A 21,287-nucleotide genomic window follows, 5' to 3' on the forward strand; every position below is an offset into this window, starting at 1 on the left:
CTAAAAAAATGTGTAGAGACTAGAGTAACATTGAATAATACAATTTTAATATAAACTATTACGTTTCAAAGCTATATAGAATCCAAAATGGTCTACCAATAAAAATATAATTATATTTCGTACAACAGACAGGAGAGCCTCACAACTCGAAGTGTGTGCCGTGCCCGCAGTCGGGCTGCCAGCGCGAGTGCGAGGGCGGTAACATCGACTCGATATCCGCGGCTGAGAAGTTCCGCGGATGCACACACATACTGGGCAACCTGGAGATTGTGCTGAGAGCCAGTGGAGGTATGTAACATGTAACATTTGTATACACATTAGCATGTGCCCAGCGGTAATCCGGAGATCGTGCTGCGGGCCAGTGCGGTTATGTAACAGGATCATATAACACTTGTATAGCAGACGGGCGAGCCGTGTCTGCAATCAGCATGTGCCCAGCGGCAACCCGGAGATTGCACTGCGAGTCAGTGAGGGTAGATAATATGAAGACGCGAGTATTGTATTTGAGTTCGAGTTTAAGCTCCACATTAAGCACACTGGTAGAATATGACTTTACATTAGTTAAGTTAGTCCACACCACAGCTGACAACAGATTTGTAATGTGTCTCATAGTTTAAGATGTTTTACAATATTAGTTGCTATAATGTTATACAAAATTGACGGATGTTGTACAACATACAATAACAACATAAAAATAAATGTTATATCAATTTAGAAACCTGACGGCATACTATACTTTTGCATTTCAAGACCTATAACTATGTTAAAACGTTATCTAACATATATTATAAAGGCGAAAGTTTGTAAGTATGGATGTATGGATGTTTGTTACTCTTTCACGTAAAAACTACTGAATGGATTTGAATGAAATTTAGCACACATATATACTTGGATTAACACATAGGATAGGTTTCATCCCGGAAATCCCACGGGAACGGGAACTATGCGGGTTTTTCTTTGAAAACGCGGGCGAAGCCGCGGGCGGAAAACTAGTATTCTTATAATCCAGAAAGTGCTCAAAATAAAATCCAAAATTCGTATTTCAAGTTACAAATATTCACTTTGTATATAAAAGTTATGGAATGAGTGCCAATGGAAAAGTTATTCGAATCGTGCCTTGCAAGAAATATGGGAAATATTCCCGTAACTTATATCATACTTCTGTAATCTTATACGATATCTTAACTTTGAACGATGTTTATGGGAATTATGCGGCTATTTTATCATTTAAAGTTGGATAAAACTTAATTTTTCTAGGGATAAAATTATACGATTTATTTCTGAATGAATAGACCATAACTATCGTCTATGGTTAACATATACATATAATAAACTAGCTGCTCCGCGCGGTTTCACCCCCGTGGCTCCACTCCTGTTGGTCGTAGCGTGATGATATATATAGCCTATAGCCTTCCTCGATAAATGAGCTATCTAACAGCGAAATAATTTTTCAAATCGGACCAGTAGTTCCCGAGATTAGCGCGTTCAAACAAACAAACAAACTCTTCAGCTTTATAATATTAGTAATAGATATTTAAATATGTAAATCATCCACATCATGTAGATTGTATTTCATCATGTTGCATCAGATACTGATATATATCATCAAATAGATCGTAATAAGTTTTCCCTATAATATACTTGGTAACAATTCGTATTCAGTAGAAACATCCCAGAGTTGTTATACTTAAATTATTGGTCTGAACGCTTGATACGCCACAATTCAGCAAATATCATTATGTAAAGCAGATATTTCATCGAGGGTAAATTGTTGTTGCGAATGACCTAGCTGTTTTTGAATTTGTATTATACGAGATTATTGCCGAGATTCGTATTCATAAGGACTCTCCATCTTGTTTTTGTTTATGGACGTACCATCGACAAATGGATTCATGATCCCGTCCTGTCTCGTTCGATTCGATTATAGATCATTAGGTAGGAGCAATTAAAAATATTATTTTTAATCTAATATTTTGACAAAAAACAATGCTGCTTTTCGTTTGCGTAGTCTGATTTATTCAAAATTTAAGCGCAAGCAAAGCGAGAATATATTTAATTAAATTTGACGTACAAAAATCATGTACTTGTGTTTGTTATAAATTAAGATTCTTTATCTAATAATAATGTGTATAAAAACATAAATTGGCTCTTTATTTTTTTATTTTTTTTATTTAAATGTAAATTATAATTGAATGTAAATTATATGCAAAATATATTTATTTACATACGTTTTATTTTTGAACGTCCTTATCGATCTGTTTGGGACTGTTTATTTGTATTTAAATTGTTAAGATATCATATCAGCATTATTATCATTGTGACTTGTAATTTAACGTTTATACAGATTACAGATAATAAGATATGAAACAATGTTTGAAATCTCACGTTTTCGTATTTATATGTTCATAGAGATGTTTTCTCTGTGTCTTCCATAAAATATATTACATTAGGTATAATTTAATTGCACAATATTTTGTAAAGCATTTTATTAAAAAAAAAACATTTTATACGATTGCAAGTTAGATTAATAAGGTACGTAATGATAATGGTATGTCTGATTGATTGATTGTTAAACAGCATACATTTTACATACACTAATTTCGTTTCCTTATTGCAAGTAAAACATCAGAGAAAGACTGGCAAAAAAAAGATAATTGTATGTAGTATTTCCATCTATTTAATCATTCTCTTTACATCTTCTTTCTTATTTTTAGACAAAACTTGAATTTTAAAAAGGCATACGTGAATTTTGAGGATAATTTATTTGGGACTTATGTATAAAAACTGCAAAACAATCAATTTTAATAGGCTCGAACATTCCATCGATGCAATTTATATAGACGTATTCTTCTTGTAGAAGTCTCCGTTTAATGCACTTCCCCAATAAATCCCAAACGAGCTACAAACTAAAGACCAACCACTACTAACTAAGACGCACATTTTAAAAACCTTCAAAATGATATTTATTCCTTTATTCAATGAAATCCTCCTTTATCAGGGAACACAATGACAGTGCTAGAGAACACGCTGGGCGAGATCAGAGAGATAACGGGCGCGTTGCGAGTGATTCGTTCATACCCGCTCGTGTCGCTCATGTTCCTGAAGAACTTGCAGCGGATTGGTGGCGGACCCAACATCGACAAGTGAGTGTAATGTCATCGATTCTTGTATATCATTTTGCTAATGTGTGAGATGCATTATGCATTTGCTAATGTGTGGGATGTAAGGGAGTACAAAAACACCTCAGTGATGCAATAGTCAACCTCACCTTCTCGCGGTGCATCCTGTTGAACAATGAACGAGGCTCTGACGACCGACTGATGGCGGTATAAGAAGTATGAATAGTTTATCGTGAACGTCAGTTTTGTCTGTAGCGAATATGCCTCAAAAAATGGCAGGAGAAGTATGGACCATTTAGAGATGAATGTTCTGACTTGGTTGCAGTAAATTTTAAGCTTTAATTTCATTTTTTCATAATATAATTATTTGCTTTCTAATCAGAACCCTTTTCCTTCTAGTAAACCGAACATGCACAGCCTGTACATATTCAACAACCCGAACCTTGAAATGCTCTGGGAATGGACACCGGGCAAACAAATAGAGATATCCTCCGGTCGACTCTTCATCCATTTCAACCCGAAACTCTGCTACGACAAGATAGAGAAGCTCAGGAATATGACCCGGGACCCGGCGAGCGACTTCAGCTCGATAGAAGTGTCCCCGGATAACAATGGAGACCAGGCTTCTTGTAAGTAGACCGAGTGTAAGTAGATTGTGTAGTATTGGGAAGCGATGTGCAGTGTTTGTAAAGTGTTTATTAAAGGAGTTCGTGTATTTACAAAATTTTAATATATTTTGCTTCAGATATTCATTAAGATTAATAATTGTAGAACTAATCAGGAAGTATATATTCAAAATGTTATTAACGGTAATTTATACACTTTATTTTCTAAATGTCCTATCAATGTCTTCCTATAGGCGTGCGATATTGGCGAATGAAATTATAATTAAATAAATTATTCATAAATTCAGTACAAATATAAAACTAACTACCCCCTTCCAGGTCTGAAAGACACGTTGGAACTGAAGGTGTTCTCAATGTTCAAGATAGTTGGTTCCTCTGGAGTACTGCTCACGTGGAACATGTATTGTCCAGAAGACATGAGACAGTTACTCGGCTACTCGATATATTATATACAGGCGGAACAGAATGTGACCATTTATGGGCAGAGGGACGCTTGCTCGGATATGTAAGTAAAGAGATTATATTTCTAATTTTTGTTTTGTTTTAGGTCCTTTTAATAGAGCATTTTCTGAAGTATTTGTAGTTTTATCGAATTCCCGTCCCTTGTATTTTAATGTAAATATACTAAGTATAATAAAAAAAATCTACTTATTTGGTTATCACAAAGACGATTAGGTTGTGCTGTCTCTTTCTTTTCCATTGAGGAAAGAAGAAAAAACAAAGCAATTATAAGTATGAAGATTGTATTAATAAACTTATAATGAAAGGGCTTACTTAGCTTTTCCTTATTAATATTGTTCATGAAAGAAAAGCTAAGCCACTTTAATAATAATGCTTTTCCTTGGTAAATATATTAAGATTTAGCCATCGTAATATCTACTATTGTGCAAATTACTATGCATACTACTTATTAATTTTTTAGAGTGGTTTATAATGATAATAATTATTTCTTAGTTGTACACTAAAGTACCAACCCCCTCAAAAGATCCAAAACCATACATTAAGTGCGCTATTTACTCAGTTGCACATTGCAGTTGGAGCGTACGGGACATACCACTGGACGAAGTACGGAACGCTACAGCCGCGCCCAAGAGCAAGGAAAACGTACTATCGAGCCCTTGTGATGACTTACAACCGCTCTTCCATCCACTGTCGTACTTGACTCCGTACACTCGGTACGCTGCGTACGTGAAAACGTACACGACGTCACAGTACAGTAAGGGCGCTCAGAGCCCGATCATTTACTTCACTACTCTGCCTGGACGTGAGTTTTTCTTTTATTACTATTTAAGTTAGATTTAAAAGTCAATTATTATTCATCGATGTTTAAGTCTTAATTATCAAATAAATGCGTTTGACGCGTGTTTGTGTAAAACAATGTTCATAACCGAATGTGCGAATAATTTTTAGTTAAATTGATTTTTTCTCTACTTTTTTGCTAATTACTTAGAGAATAACCCACGCATTAGCATGCAATAAAAAACACGTAATTTTTATACAATTTTCGCGGCAAAAAACGCAAGCATTTAAAATGAGAACAAACATTTTTTTTTTTCAATTAATATTTTTATTTTTTCTTAGCGCCCAGTCCGCCAACCGGGCTCACAGCATCAGTGCGCCAACACTCAGCCACCATCAGCTGGTCACCGCCGTCCATGCCCAACGGCACTATCGCGCTCTACCGCGTAGAGATACAAGCCAACGCGTATAACCACCACAAGATACTTACTGAGAACCTAAATTACTGCAATAATCGTATGTTTTTATACTACTCACATTTCTGTTTTATCAGATTTTCAGTCTAAAATTGAAAATGTCCTTTTTTCTGATTATCTTTTAGTAACTCTTTTTTTACCACTAAAAAGTGTTAATACTTTTTCAGAACCTGTAATATTTTGAATATAAAGAATGTTAAACAATGAGATGGAAAACATACAAATCTTACCTATGTATAGTTACTACATTTCTGCAAAACATTTAGTCGAATGCACATACAAATTTTTTAAGCATGCTAATCTTACCTTTTTCTCTCAGTAGACTAACTCAAATTTTCTACAAAATATCTTTAATTCCACAGCAAGCGTGCTAGCAAACGTGATAGCGGTCCGCGGTGAAGAAGTCGTCCCGAAAAAAGAGGACAAATCGACAGGCGACGTAAAGAGCGGGACCTGTGCGTGTAAAGAAGAACCTGAACCAGCGGTGCGGTTCACTTCGGTTGCTGAGGAGGAACGCGTCGAGAGTATATACTTTGAGAACGAGCTGCAGAATTTCGTAAGTATATAGATAAAAGGTGATTTTGGTTGTTTGAAGTTTTGTACAAAAAAGTATTGATTGCATTTTGAGAAATTTGTCACAAAAGTGATAGGTTACATTTTAGGCCGATAGATAAAGTCTCAACAATTATAAAAAGCTGAATACATTGTTCTCTACGGCCGCAGCGCGAATAGAATGCGGCATAATTGGACGTAGTTAAGCAGAAAGGACTCAATCCACACTTTGGCCAAAATTGAGTTATGTATGCCATCATACTCCTGAGAGTAGAATCTATCATTTAGTAAAATCCCTATTTTTTTAATGTTAATGTAAACTAGTTTTTCTGACTATGCCAACTCAACCCACAGTATGAAGAGCATACAAAACGTATTTGCTGAACTAACTCAGACCACTTGAATTGTTTCTGAGTAATGACCTTTCTGTGAGTATGTTCTTAAAGTCGATAAACCAGAATAATCTCAAACAGTTTGGATCCTTATTAAGAATTAATTTTGATTGGAAATAACATTTTATCAAATACCTGAAACGATTCAAACAGGTTGGGTCGTTTCTGTGATATAAGTTTACTGATATAATATATATTTTTTTGTTTGCCAGAAACGACTCAAAACACTTAAGATATTTTAGAAAAACAGTTTTTGATCAACTGCGCACTTACCATCGACGGCTCAAGCAGAATGAGTCGTTTGTAAGAAATAAATCTAGGTAACAAAAATTTACACTTAAATTAATTGAAACAACTTAAAATATTTGTGTTATTTTATTGTTTTGGTTTAAGTAATATTTCATCAATTTCTATTTTAGTTGGAAGTTTTCAAATTACTTTTTTTTTTAAATAAGGCACCAGGCTTAAATATTGTAAGAAGTTTGAAAACAAATATTGTCTACTAAATATTGCAAAATTTTGGCAACTCTGCCAGTTTCTCGAAATCTGCCTGTGTGGCGTGACACGTAGGTATGTTATTTTTATTTCGTTTATGTATGTGAACAAAAAATGTGAATTAAGATGCGACGAATTGATCGAATTTTGTTGAATGCCTTGGAACATAAGGTTACCGATAAATCTGAGTTACCAGATGGTAAGTATTTCTTTTTCACCAGGTTTATTTCTAACCTCAAATAATTAATTTTGCTTTGTCGTATAAGGCTACATACATTGCTACATAAGATTCCTTGTCACTTTTTTATAATATACGTTACTTAAACTGGTTCTAACAATCTGATGTAACTAACTTATTACGATGAACAGAGAAGAAGATATGGAAGAGATCTCTGCTGCGAAAACGACGGTGCAGCCGCCTGCAAAGAGCTTGATAGGTACCTATAACTTTTTGGTTTGCGATGTTCGTGATAATATTAAACTTTTGTTAATACTATTATTTTGCAATCAATAAAGCATGATTGAGCAAGGCGGGCAGGGCAGGATTCAATGCTTGTGGAATTTTGCTGTACTAAACACTCTTATTTTGTTTTTGCTTTCGTTTTGGTTTTATCACATTATTTTTTTTCTGATAATATAATAAAATTGCACCTACTAAGCTTATGCGCATTAATAACTTAATAACCCTATTTACTAATTTAATACTTCTACTATGATAATTCTCAATTTGTAGATGGAAATATATCTGGGGCTCCGTCAGAACTTGAAGCTGATTCGTCCAAAGACATAAATTGCCAAGGTAGGTAATTGAAGTAAATTGTCCAAGAAATGAATTAGTGGCCTAAATTAATACAGATATCAATGGTCTTTTCTATTTTAATATCTTCAGATAACGAATTTCAAGATGCAAGTAATCCTTTGTGCCCTTCAATGAGTCTGGCGGTAATTAAAGCTAATGAAATTGTGGGATCAGGTGAGTATATCACTTCTCTACATAGAATGTTATTGCAAATTGAAGTAATTTATGGGGAATATTAATTAAATTCTTATGCAACTAGATGTGGAATCTCCAGCTGCGCCTTCATACTCTCCACTGACTCCGCTTCTGACTACGCAAAAAGCCATGTTACGACATGTAAGTCGTAACTTTTTGCGTAGCCAAAGCAAAGCAGTTACGACATGTAAGTCAGAAATACGAGTAGTGACTTCTATTTTGTATTCTTCTTTATTCAAACACGCAAGAAAATAAGCTGACTAAGATACCAATGACTGCTATGACTCTAATGATCTATTTTGATTGTTCTTGCCAGGTGTTGAATCTCCAGCTGCCCCAGTATATTCTCCGCTTACTCCTCTTACTACACGGAAAGAAGCTGAAAACAATAATTCACCAATGCCGCCAATGTCACAGAGTACATTAGAGCTGTTGGAAACCCTAAACGAAGATTTCTTTACAGTTAGGCATGAGTATGATGAGTTCGCAAAAAGACGCCAAAGTAATGGAATTAGTAAATGTAGTACCTTAAAGAAGACTGAGACTATGACGACGATACAGACTGATTATGTACCTGACAGTGGAGCAGAAACTGATGCATCGCACTCATATGTAAAGCAAAAAAAGGGTATCGCAATCCCCGAGAGTGACAGGTCGGAGAATGAAACTATAACAGAGGGTTTCTTTGAAAATCATGTTGCTATAGTACACGATAATCCAACTAGATCTGACAGAACCATACAAATAATACACAATGAAAACCCACCCATTGTTACAAATGCTGTTCATAACGACATAACGGTTGGTGAAATAATTAAAACGTGTCAAAGTTCTGATCCTCAAGCTTTTCACCCCGAAGCTGAAGCTGCTTATCCCGTTACTGTTGTTGTTGTGTACGTTACAAGAAGTAGGCTCGAGCCTTATTAATTTTATTAAGAATGATCTGAGGGATGGCGTGGAGAATTTAGTTTTATGTAGCGATTGTTGCGGGGGACAAAATAGAAATATCAAAATAGTTCTCTTTATTATTTAATTTAATACCTCAAGACTGTCACGAGTTATATAATACCCTTATGGGAAGTAGCTCTATCAACTAAGATGTTGATGGATACGGGCCAACTCTTGATTTTAACTTAGATGATGACAGAAATTGATATACACGCTGATTATTTCGCTATTCTTTCTATATTTTATTCTTATTTATGGCGTTTATACCTGATTCCGTTAGTTTTATGATTGAGGTCAATAAATATGTAACTTCTTGACAAAAACACTTGTTTTTTTTTTGTTTTATAACTTATTTTTTAGTCGATGGTTAGTTTTGAGTCCTTTCTGAGAAAGTTAGAAAAAATACCTGTCTTTGTAAACTTAAGTTTAATTGTAAGGACTCAACCCACACTTTACTTAATATCTTAACATATAATCAAAATATATTACTATATTGATGACCAATTAAATAACACATAATATCTTCTTGATAATAACGAGAAAAAAACTGTAAAATGTAACTTAATGTTAGAGAAATTACATCAGAAACTTCAAACGCAATTATCTCCAAAGTCATTTATTGTGGATTGAGTCCTTTCTGCTTAACTACGTCCAATTATGTTCACCATTCACCAATGTTAGGCTCCCCGCATTGTCGCTGACCACGCCCACGACGCGCGCCTTGCGTACGCTGCGCAGTAACACTATCTGTTAATTACATGTATTCCTTACTAAACTAAAAATTACTAATAACATAAACACGTAAAAGCGTAAAGATCACTCTTTAGTGATAAGGCCGCCCTCTGTGCTAGTTTAGCTATAAGTTTTAGTTTTAAGTAATTTGTATAACTAGAACATAGTAAAGTGTTATCTAAATAAATAAATAAAAGCACAAAAATGACTATCCCAATGTTCCCAGGTGTACATAAAGAACCGCAACAAGCTGGTGGGCGGGTCGTCCCGCGCCAACCGCACGCGGCGCTCCATCGACAACTCGCTCAACAGCATGCTCGTCATACTCAGCGACACGCACGCGCCCGGCGCCGGACTCAACTACTCCAACGAGACTGACGGCAGTAAGTGTCACTGCCAAAGATAAGTGCTGATTTACACAGGGTCAGTAACTGACTACAAATTCGAGGCAAATCAGTGCTGACCCGAAAAAAAACCCTGTGTAAACAGATTTGAAGTGTACAGAGGCTTGAAGTCTAAGTAAACAGTTTAAAGTCAAAATTCGGCGCCGAAATTCGGCGCCGCGACTGACTTGTCTACTGATCCTGTGTAAATCAGCACTTACTCTTAATTAATTAAAAAAAAACGACGTGTGGCACTCGGGGACTGCCGCGGTAAAGCTATTGCATGCTACGCCTTCAAGTCACACCTCCGCCCGTCGGAGTGGGGAGCGTGAGGTTTTTTCGTTACGGAATTTCTCGATTCGGTCTCCGCGCTCAAGGCCCGCGATAGAAGCTATGCAATAGCTTAAAAATATACATATATATGTACCTCGGTAAAGACCTGGTAAATAACTGTAAAAAGATCTAAAAATATATGTACGATTGTACAGCGTGATTCAAAATTAATGGCAGCGGAACATCGTACGATCCGATGCGCAGAAAATTTGAGCACGGGCACTCGCAGCTAACATCCGAACCGCCATTAAGTTTGAATCGAATAATACCTCGGTGGAGTCCAGGTGAACAGCTACAATCCGCGATTCCAAGGAATCGTTAAATCTGATACCGAAGGTGAAATACAAATGTACATATTTATCTACGGATTGAAAATTTTGAAAAATAATAAAAATTAAAGTTTTCAATAAAAACTAAGTATAAACATTAAAGTTAGACCGCACTTGGCGTAACTAAGAGACGCGTCACGGCGCGAAATATTTGCCGATGGGTCAAATTTGGCCGTAGCCGTAGATATTAACTCTCAGTGCGGTCCTTTGATCAATACCTATTATCGGTCATATATATCATACCGATCATACCTATTATCGGTACCTTTAATCAATATTTCTTGTTTTTGTATTTTTTTAATATTTGGGAAGCTATTTTTTGCTTCCTATAGATAGTCATCATATCTTTAATAAAATCATTCTTATCAAGTATTCTGGAATATTCCAGAGGTTCTTTGTAATTCAAATAAAAAGAAAATAATCAGTGGAAATAGAGACATTCAGACTATAAATATAATTTTTATTTCATAATAACGGATGCAATGTAGACCATTAATCGTCTTTAAGTTAATGTTTGATTAAAAAAGTCTTTATTATCAAGTTATTCATGCAGCTACTATTATGACAAGGTATAATTTATTCGAAGGCTGTTTATAACAAGATATAGCGTGTGTAAGTTATAAATTAAAAGTGTCTCAATATAATTTATGCGTTACTAAAACAATATATTTTTTATATCTCTGAAACACAATATAATTAGCAAGCTGACCTTAACAAATATAGACGACTATTTATATAAGGTCTTAAAACTTAATAATTGCTTTTTATTTTACATAATATGTGTAAGGTAGTATATTTTATTAACATAATTTTGTATGTGTGTTTATTATTGCATGCCATTTATTATAATAAACTTGACAGGAGTTCGTGTTAAAGTGTTTTGTGTTTAATTAGTGAGTGAGGGTCCAATTAAAATGCCAATATATAATATATTTGCTTCACTATGCTGAAAAAACAATATTTAAAGTTTTTAATTAAGTCCTTTGTCATGCTAAATGTTTGCTTTTAATAAATAAGTACTTTATACTTCACATAACTAACGCTTACTTAATTCATAATTGTATTTATCATTATATGTATATATTAGCTTGATCATTCCTGGCACATCATATTTGCTTATCATTATATTTCAGTACCATGCAGTCATCAGAAGTATAACACTTGCGCCGGTACGGAACAAAAAAAAGGTTAAAATAGATCCTAATAACACTACCTATATATTCTATTAAAAATTATAATAATAAAGATGCATGTGTGCTTATGAGGTTATATACCTTTAAATGCGGAATTGTTATATTTTGTGTGTCTGCAAAGCGATAATATGCTAGTTTCGGGAGTTTACATAAAAATAGTACATAATCCGTTATCAAAAATAATGGAAACAAAAATAATGGTTTAAAGAAATCTATACAATAATTTCATAGCGTACAAACACCAAATACAGCTAGATGAACTAAAATACATCCCTAACTAAAAATACCAACTAAATACCCAAACACACATGCTGAACAACCCCTATTGTTACAGCGTACGTAAAGTCCCTGTACTACGAGCTGAGCGGCGACACGCACTCACTCACAGTGGACAATCTGCGACACTTCACGTGGTACACGGTCAACATATGGGCGTGTAGGAAGAAGGAGGACGGCGAATGCTGCTCTACCGAGCGGGCGTATTATAACTTCCGGACTTTAGAAAGATGTAAGGATGTATTCTGTCTTTTGTTTACAGTTAGTAGAAGTCAACAAAGTTGAATTCAAATATTACTTGCTGTCGACATATTATGTCTGGCATCTCGGCACGATACAACTTGCAGAATTGATGACGCTGAAAAATTTTTGTCCTACCGTCAACGTTGAAACAAAGTTTCCAGCAGCATGTTGGCTTACTGTTGCCCAACAAATGTCTGGTATGGGAGACCTTGTAGGCTGTATCAGAGCGATCAAAATATGTTAACGTATTTTTTTTCCAGTGAACGTGGATGTAGTACGCAAAGTGCGTGCTGAAGTGGTGCCGTCAAATAAAACATTGTCTGAGGTGAACGTCACGTGGTTGCCGCCAGAGGACCCCAATGGGTTCGTGGTGGCGTATAACGTGTACCATTCCAGAGTAGAAGACTCCACTCAGGTAATTTTATATATTATTTAAACATGTACAGTCTTCAAAAGGGGACGAGATTCTCAATTCGACTGTATTTTTTGGGTTTGTTACCTCAGAACTTACGACCGAGTGAAACTTTCTGATTGATATTATTTTTTTCAAAACTGGGGCCTTTCGGTGAAGGTCAGATACAATAATAATTAAAAAAAAATATTTGCAAGCACCTGTTGGAAATTAATTAAACACAAAGGAAATTATTTGCGGAAGTTTTAATAAGTGTTCCAAGTAGTAATTTGAATATCGGAAATTTAATAATTATTATTTTGTTATCCAGACACAAGACGTGGGCGTAACAAACTGTATCAGCGCGAACGACTACGAGAACTACGGGCGCGGGTTTCTAATGCGGAATCTTGCGGCTGGCAACTACAGTATACGGGTCACTCCGCTCACTGTGAGCGGGGTGGGCAATGTGTCCTCCGAGATATTCGTGTTTATACCGGTATGTGTTTTTGCCAATGAGATTTGTATTTGTGATATTTGCTCATATTATATTACAAAGTTAAAAAAAAAAATATTAAGTTTTTTTTTATAAATAAAAACGATGGTGATTTCACTATTCTAAATAAATTGACTAGGGCGAGGGCTACTAAATGAATGATGTTTGTTTTATGTTGTTTTAACTTTTGAGTGATTTTATTTTGTTGATTCATTTAATGTGCCGAGACTTTTAGATTTCCATGAGTGTCATCGTAGGAAAGTGACAAATCAGTTTGTGACCGATGATCTAATTTTGAAGCATCAATACAAGAGAAATAAAAAGTCAAATTTTTTATTGCATTACATATTTCATAAAACAAAACGACGAGTGGCACTCGGGGACTGCCGCGGTCCCTGCATACTATGCCTTCAAGCCACACCTCCGCCCGTCGGAGTGCGGAGCGTGAGGTTTTTTCGTTACGGAATTTCTTGATTCGGTCCCCGCGTTCAAGGCCCGCGATAGAAGCTATGCAATAGCTTAAAAGAGACTTAAAGCAGGTGTTTCACCACGTTACATTCACGAGTATAGATTGAAAAAATATCGGTTATGGCAGGAGGTGCGGCTGGAGGGCGGGTACGAGTGGGTGTGGGGCGTGGCGGGCGGCTGCGCGGTGGTGGCGTGCGCGGCGGCGGCCGGCGCGTGGTGGGCCCGCCGCGCGCGCACGCACGACGCCAACAAGCTGTTCGCCAGCGTCAACCCGGAGTACGTGTCCACCGTGTACGTGCCCGACGAGTGGGAGGTGCCGCGCGCCAGCGTCGAGTTCGTGCGCGAGCTGGGCCAGGGCAGCTTCGGCATGGTGAGTGTGTTGTACTTGTGTAGTTAGTACCAGCCGTTAGTACGCACGCACGACGCCAACAAGCTGTTCGCCAGCGTCAACCCGGAGTACGTGTCCACCGTGTACGTGCCCGACGAGTGGGAGGTGCCGCGCGCCAGCGTCGAGTTCGTGCGCGAGCTGGGCCAGGGCAGCTTCGGCATGGTGAGTGTGTTGTACTTGTGTAGTTAGTACCAGCCGTTAGTACGCACGCACGACGCCAACAAGCTGTTCGCCAGCGTCAACCCGGAGTACGTGTCCACCGTGTACGTGCCCGACGAGTGGGAGGTGCCGCGCGCCAGCGTCGAGTTCGTGCGCGAGCTGGGCCAGGGCAGCTTCGGCATGGTGAGTGTGTTGTACTTGTGTAGTTAGTACCAGCCGTTAGTACGCACGCACGACGCCAACAAGCTGTTCGCCAGCGTCAACCCGGAGTACGTGTCCACCGTGTACGTGCCCGACGAGTGGGAGGTGCCGCGCGCCAGCGTCGAGTTCGTGCGCGAGCTGGGCCAGGGCAGCTTCGGCATGGTGAGTGTGTTGTACTTGTGTAGTTAGTACCAGCCGTTAGTACGCACGCACGACGCCAACAAGCTGTTCGCCAGCGTCAACCCGGAGTACGTGTCCACCGTGTACGTGCCCGACGAGTGGGAGGTGCCGCGCGCCAGCGTCGAGTTCGTGCGCGAGCTGGGCCAGGGCAGCTTCGGCATGGTGAGTGTGTTGTACTTGTGTAGTTAGTACCAGCCGTTAGTACGCACGCACGACGCCAACAAGCTGTTCGCCAGCGTCAACCCGGAGTACGTGTCCACCGTGTACGTGCCCGACGAGTGGGAGGTGCCGCGCGCCAGCGTCGAGTTCGTGCGCGAGCTGGGCCAGGGCAGCTTCGGCATGGTGAGTGTGTTGTACTTGTGTAGTTAGTACCAGCCGTTAGTACGCACGCACGACGCCAACAAGCTGTTCGCCAGCGTCAACCCGGAGTACGTGTCCACCGTGTACGTGCCCGACGAGTGGGAGGTGCCGCGCGCCAGCGTCGAGTTCGTGCGCGAGCTGGGCCAGGGCAGCTTCGGCATGGTGAGTGTGTTGTACTTGTGTAGTTAGTACCAGCCGTTAGTACGCACGCACGACGCCAACAAGCTGTTCGCCAGCGTCAACCCGGAGTACGTGTCCACCGTGTACGTGCCCGACGAGTGGGAGGTGCCGCGCGCCAGCGTCGAGTTCGTGCGCGAGCTGGGCCAGGGCAGCTTCGGCATGGTGAGTGTGTTGTACTTGTGTAGTTAGTACCAGCCGTTAGTACGCACGCACGACGCCAACAAGCTGTTCGCCAGCGTCAACCCGGAGTACGTGTCCACCGTGTACGTGCCCGACGAGTGGGAGGTGCCGCGCGCCAGCGTCGAGTTCGTGCGCGAGCTGGGCCAGGGCAGCTTCGGCATGGTGAGTGTGTTGTACTTGTGTAGTTAGTACCAGCCGTTAGTACGCACGCACGACGCCAACAAGCTGTTCGCCAGCGTCAACCCGGAGTACGTGTCCACCGTGTACGTGCCCGACGAGTGGGAGGTGCCGCGCGCCAGCGTCGAGTTCGTGCGCGAGCTGGGCCAGGGCAGCTTCGGCATGGTGAGTGTGTTGTACTTGTGTAGTTAGTACCAGCCGTTAGTACGCACGCACGACGCCAACAAGCTGTTCGCCAGCGTCAACCCGGAGTACGTGTCCACCGTGTACGTGCCCGACGAGTGGGAGGTGCCGCGCGCCAGCGTCGAGTTCGTGCGCGAGCTGGGCCAGGGCAGCTTCGGCATGGTGAGTGTGTTGTACTTGTGTAGTTAGTACCAGCCGTTAGTACGCACGCACGACGCCAACAAGCTGTTCGCCAGCGTCAACCCGGAGTACGTGTCCACCGTGTACGTGCCCGACGAGTGGGAGGTGCCGCGCGCCAGCGTCGAGTTCGTGCGCGAGCTGGGCCAGGGCAGCTTCGGCATGGTGAGTGTGTTGTACTTGTGTAGTTAGTACCAGCCGTTAGTACGCACGCACGACGCCAACAAGCTGTTCGCCAGCGTCAACCCGGAGTACGTGTCCACCGTGTACGTGCCCGACGAGTGGGAGGTGCCGCGCGCCAGCGTCGAGTTCGTGCGCGAGCTGGGCCAGGGCAGCTTCGGCATGGTGAGCGCTTTTGTACTTTTTTTTTTTTGTGTTGGTAGTACGATGAAATGTCACCTACATTTCCTGTGGAATATTTTTTTTTTTTCGTTTGTTATGCTTCTTTTACGTACTTACGCAAAAAAGTAAATATAAAAAGTTGTATAATTTGTTATTTGCATTTTATATATTCTAGGTGTATGAAGGGGTTGCAAAGAACATTGAAAAAGGCAAACCAGAAACTCGGTGCGCTGTGAAAACTGTCAATGAACATGCCACTGACAGGTAAGATCTTTAAGATATCTGCATTGCTTTCACTTTTTTCCCAAAATTATGGATTGAAAGATATTTGAATTGCTTTAATTTTTCAACCCAATATTAAAGATAAAACTTAAACATTGTTTGTTACATCAAGTTTCTATACAATACATTCCTGATGACGCCCAGATTCAAAATTTTCATAACATCTATATATTAGAGAGCGTATCGAGTTCCTGAATTATATGAATGACACGTTCTGAAATTCCTATTCCGTGTTCTGACATCAGGGAGCGCATCGAGTTCCTGAACGAGGCGTCAGTGATGAAGGCGTTCGACACGTTCCACGTGGTGCGGCTGCTGGGCGTGGTGTCCCGCGGGCAGCCCACGCTTGTGGTCATGGAGCTGATGGAGCACGGCGACCTCAAGACGTACCTGCGCAGTCACCGCCCCGACGCCGACAACCAGGCTGAGGCGCCGCCCACGCTGCAGAACATACTGCAGGTATGGGCAGCATAGTTCAGTGTTTGTGGCAGAATAGTAAATGGGGAAGAACGGGACAATTCATTATGTATTTCCTTGCGAAACACCTTATAAGATCACTTTTACGACATCTTAGACTATAATAATGAATGCATTTTTTGCTTTACAATAAATTTACAAATTTTAAAACCATTATTAAAATAAAGTTTCTTGAAATCTGACTAATATTGATAATTTCCTTTCAGATGGCTATAGAGATAGCCGACGGTATGGCATACCTATCGGCCAAAAAATTCGTGCACCGTGATTTAGCGGCGCGCAACTGTATGGTCGCGGGAGACCTCACCGTCAAGGTCGGGGACTTCGGCATGACCAGAGACATTTATGAGACTGATTATTATAGGAAAGGCACCAAGGGCCTCTTGCCGGTCCGATGGATGAGTCCTGAGAGCTTGAAAGATGGGGTAAGTTCATGTTTTTTCCTTATAATGTCTAGTTATTGTGTGAATTGTTATAATGAAGCGTATAAGCCCTTCAAAATCTTTCATATTTACTTTCATTTTTATTTCTACAGGTATTTTCAAGCAATACAGACGTATGGAGTTATGGTGTAGTTTTATGGGAGATGGCAACACTTGCTATGCAGCCTTACCAGGTAATTCTTTTTTTTTTTTTCATTTCTATAACTTGCCCCGTTTCCAAGAAACTTTTGATGATAAAAATCTTGCAAATAATGACGAAACGTTTGATATAATATTAAGACATCGATCTTGCAAAAATAATGACGACACGTTTATATATTAAGTCGTCAATAGTGTATATTGCAAGTGTTAACGTTGTGCATTCGCAGGGTCTGTCGAACGAGCAAGTGGTGCGGTACGTGGTGGAGGGCGGCGTGATGGAGCGGCCGGAGCACTGCCCCGACCGGCTGTACGAGCTGATGCGTGCGTGCTGGGCGCACCGGCCCGCCGCGCGGCCCAGCTTCCTGCAGCTCGTGGCCGACCTGGCGCCCAACGCGCAGCCCTACTTCCGCCACCGCTCCTTCTTCCACACGCCGCAGGGCCAGGAGATGTACGCGCTGCAGCGGACTGCCGCGGGTGAGTGCATCCCCCGTCCCCATACACACATACGTGCTGGGCGCACCGGCCCGCCGCGCGGCCCAGCTTCCTGCAGCTCGTGGCCGACCTGGCGCCCAACGCGCAGCCCTACTTCCGCCACCGCTCCTTCTTCCACACGCCGCAGGGCCAGGAGATGTACGCGCTGCAGCGGACTGCCGCGGGTGAGTGCATCCCCCGTCCCCATACACACATACGTGCTGGGCGCACCGGCCCGCCGCGCGGCCCAGCTTCCTGCAGCTCGTGGCCGACCTGGCGCCCAACGCGCAGCCCTACTTCCGCCACCGCTCCTTCTTCCACACGCCGCAGGGCCAGGAGATGTACGCGCTGCAGCGGACTGCCGCGGGTGAGTGCATCCCCCGTCCCCATACACACATACGTGCTGGGCGCACCGGCCCGCCGCGCGGCCCAGCTTCCTGCAGCTCGTGGCCGACCTGGCGCCCAACGCGCAGCCCTACTTCCGCCACCGCTCCTTCTTCCACACGCCGCAGGGCCAGGAGATGTACGCGCTGCAGCGGACTGCCGCGGGTGAGTGCATCCCCCGTCCCCATACACACATACGTGCTGGGCGCACCGGCCCGCCGCGCGGCCCAGCTTCCTGCAGCTCGTGGCCGACCTGGCGCCCAACGCGCAGCCCTACTTCCGCCACCGCTCCTTCTTCCACACGCCGCAGGGCCAGGAGATGTACGCGCTGCAGCGGACTGCCGCGGGTGAGTGCATCCCCCGTCCCCATACACACATACGTGCTGGGCGCACCGGCCCGCCGCGCGGCCCAGCTTCCTGCAGCTCGTGGCCGACCTGGCGCCCAACGCGCAGCCCTACTTCCGCCACCGCTCCTTCTTCCACACGCCGCAGGGCCAGGAGATGTACGCGCTGCAGCGGACTGCCGCGGGTGAGTGCATCCCCCGTCCCCACACACTCATGCACGCACGGGAACACACGTACACACACGCACATACACACGAGTACAGACACACGCATATACGCACACACACTTATCACGCGTGCGCGTCATCGTGTCTACAACACATGTCTACGAAAGTGCGTAAAAATACATACGCATATACACATTCCTCGGAACCAGGTAATTAGGAGACGGGTACACTCAGTAATTAGCTGTCACATATGTCCAATTCAATGCTGAAATAGCCCAGTAAAATTATATTTTTCTAATATTCTACCATTTACTGGAATAATACGTTAGAAATACTTATTTATTACAGTATAATACGTGCCTACATATTATATTGATAACTAAAAATTCATAATATCACTTTCATACTATAATAACCATTAATCCTGAAAAACAAATGCATATCATAATATTTTTTATGTTACCTAAAGTAGTGTTAATTAATGTCCCTCTTCACCACCTACATTATTTTATCATATTTTGTTCCAATACCCAAAATAATTTTAAACTACTCAATTCACCCAAATGTCACGTGTTAAAATATGATATCTTTGGTACGAGTAAATGATAACAAAGCAGCATCAAAATATGATCAAAATTTTATAATCTTTCATTCTTTTGTCCGCACGTTCAAGCCAGACGTTAGTAGTGAGCAGACGACCTCTTAATCGTGAGTATGCGGCCATTGCATGTTCATACAAGCACTTGTTATCATTTTCTGCGACCAAAGACCATTTAGCGTGGTACAGCACTCGTGTATTTCACTAGAATTTGCTAAAATCGTTTTGCATATAACATCACTACTAGTGTACATAACAGTTTTAATAGTTTATCTATGATCGGTGCTTTATGCTTAAATAGATTTATGGCTAAAACTTTGTATATACCGCTGTTTATAAAGGTTTAAAATTTGATTTGAGCCGTGGTTTGGCATTACTTTGCTGAGTTCTATCCAACAGTTATCAAAAGTTCCTGACAGAAAACAACTTAAAAGTAAGGAGGGGATAAAAAATGACAAACAAGAATTATTATCTATAAAGTTATTATTTCAAGTGTCTAATCGAAGTAGCTTAATGGCGTATATTTTGTTCCAGAAGAAGAGCAAGAGATGCAGGAAGTGAACGTGGGCGCCGTAGCGACAGGCTCCGGCTCCAATCTATTCGGCGTGTCTGGCCGTATCGCGTCCTGGGTTCGAGAACTTTCTTCCCTCCGTTCACGAACCTCAGATGACGCAGCTGCAGAACCGCTCCAGCCCTTACAACCGGAGCGCAAAGCTGCACCCAACGGCACGCTCTCGCAGCCGCCCTGCTAGCCCTCGCACTCGCGCTCCACCACATGGGAATAGACAAGAGTCACTTCTAGTGCTCTATGGATGGAACACGCTCGATTGACTCGCAACTGTCACTTCTAGTTTCTATACATCGGTGACTTGTCAAAGAATGGATCCGCGTTGGGTATGACCAAGAAGCTTATATCTAAACTGGACATTTCAGTATGAACATTTAACTTGTAACAAGAAAATATGACATTGAATGACGCCTGTATGTTTTTTTATCCCTTTCACACCTAACTTGGTCACCCCCACAGAAAGAGATAAAAAACATACAGGCGTCATTCAATGTCATATTTTCTTGTTACAAGTTAATGTTCATACTGAAATCTCCAGTGTATTAGATATAAGCTTCTTGGGTATGACTTGTATAATCGATTGATACAAGTTGTATCGTGTCAATGGTAGTAAAGAGTAAAATCATATAGCGGCTGTTGTAATTAGGGACAGATAATTACTAACTTTAATTTTGACGATTATTTTTAATGCTGACATACATTCTTCAATGATTTTATTTTAATTATATTAATATGATAATTCAAATATTTAATGTTACCCACAAATGATTACTACAATACTAATAAAAATTATGATTATATGACATAAATAATACACTAAGATTAGTCACTATTTGATTTTATTCTTTAGTGATTCCAGCTATATAGACTTTGCATTTCATAATTTTTAATTGTTATCGTCGCTTATGGCATATCGTATATATTCTGACGATATTATTAATGTTATTTTACTATAACAATTGTTAAACATATGAGCATTTATTATATTTAATCACTTTGCACAAAATGGACCTTGTACAGATAAATTTTTCATAAATGCAATATAAGCGACGATGTGAATTATTTTTAATTAAATTTATAATTGTATAGTTAGGGATTGTTTCGAGAGGAAATGCACCTTATTATTGTTATAATTTAAGTAAAATTTATCGTACCAGCAGTGAAATGATTAAAGTATTCAATGTGTTCTTATCAAATTG

General features: G+C 40.8%; 1 protein-coding gene across 1 annotated transcript in view; it reads left to right on the top strand.

The window, feature by feature from the left end:
* The window catches only part of LOC123692863 (insulin-like receptor), an 82,818-nt gene extending 61,531 nt beyond the window's left edge, over positions 1 to 21,287 (top strand). Inside the window, exons 9-26 of the mRNA XM_045637666.1 lie at positions 129 to 288; positions 2,999 to 3,143; positions 3,519 to 3,748; positions 4,064 to 4,250; positions 4,780 to 5,009; positions 5,327 to 5,500; positions 5,823 to 6,016; positions 9,800 to 9,956; positions 12,146 to 12,319; positions 12,591 to 12,745; positions 13,053 to 13,220; positions 13,813 to 14,055; positions 16,388 to 16,476; positions 16,740 to 16,953; positions 17,178 to 17,396; positions 17,507 to 17,587; positions 17,783 to 18,029; positions 20,058 to 21,287. Of these exons, the coding sequence (XP_045493622.1) occupies positions 129 to 288; positions 2,999 to 3,143; positions 3,519 to 3,748; positions 4,064 to 4,250; positions 4,780 to 5,009; positions 5,327 to 5,500; positions 5,823 to 6,016; positions 9,800 to 9,956; positions 12,146 to 12,319; positions 12,591 to 12,745; positions 13,053 to 13,220; positions 13,813 to 14,055; positions 16,388 to 16,476; positions 16,740 to 16,953; positions 17,178 to 17,396; positions 17,507 to 17,587; positions 17,783 to 18,029; positions 20,058 to 20,272 (3,282 nt within the window). The 3' untranslated portion in view covers positions 20,273 to 21,287. The remainder of the gene's footprint in view (positions 1 to 128; positions 289 to 2,998; positions 3,144 to 3,518; positions 3,749 to 4,063; positions 4,251 to 4,779; positions 5,010 to 5,326; positions 5,501 to 5,822; positions 6,017 to 9,799; positions 9,957 to 12,145; positions 12,320 to 12,590; positions 12,746 to 13,052; positions 13,221 to 13,812; positions 14,056 to 16,387; positions 16,477 to 16,739; positions 16,954 to 17,177; positions 17,397 to 17,506; positions 17,588 to 17,782; positions 18,030 to 20,057) is intronic.

This window comes from Colias croceus, chromosome 1 (assembly GCF_905220415.1).
Source record: "Colias croceus chromosome 1, ilColCroc2.1".
Taxonomy (NCBI): Eukaryota; Metazoa; Arthropoda; class Insecta; order Lepidoptera; family Pieridae; genus Colias; species Colias croceus.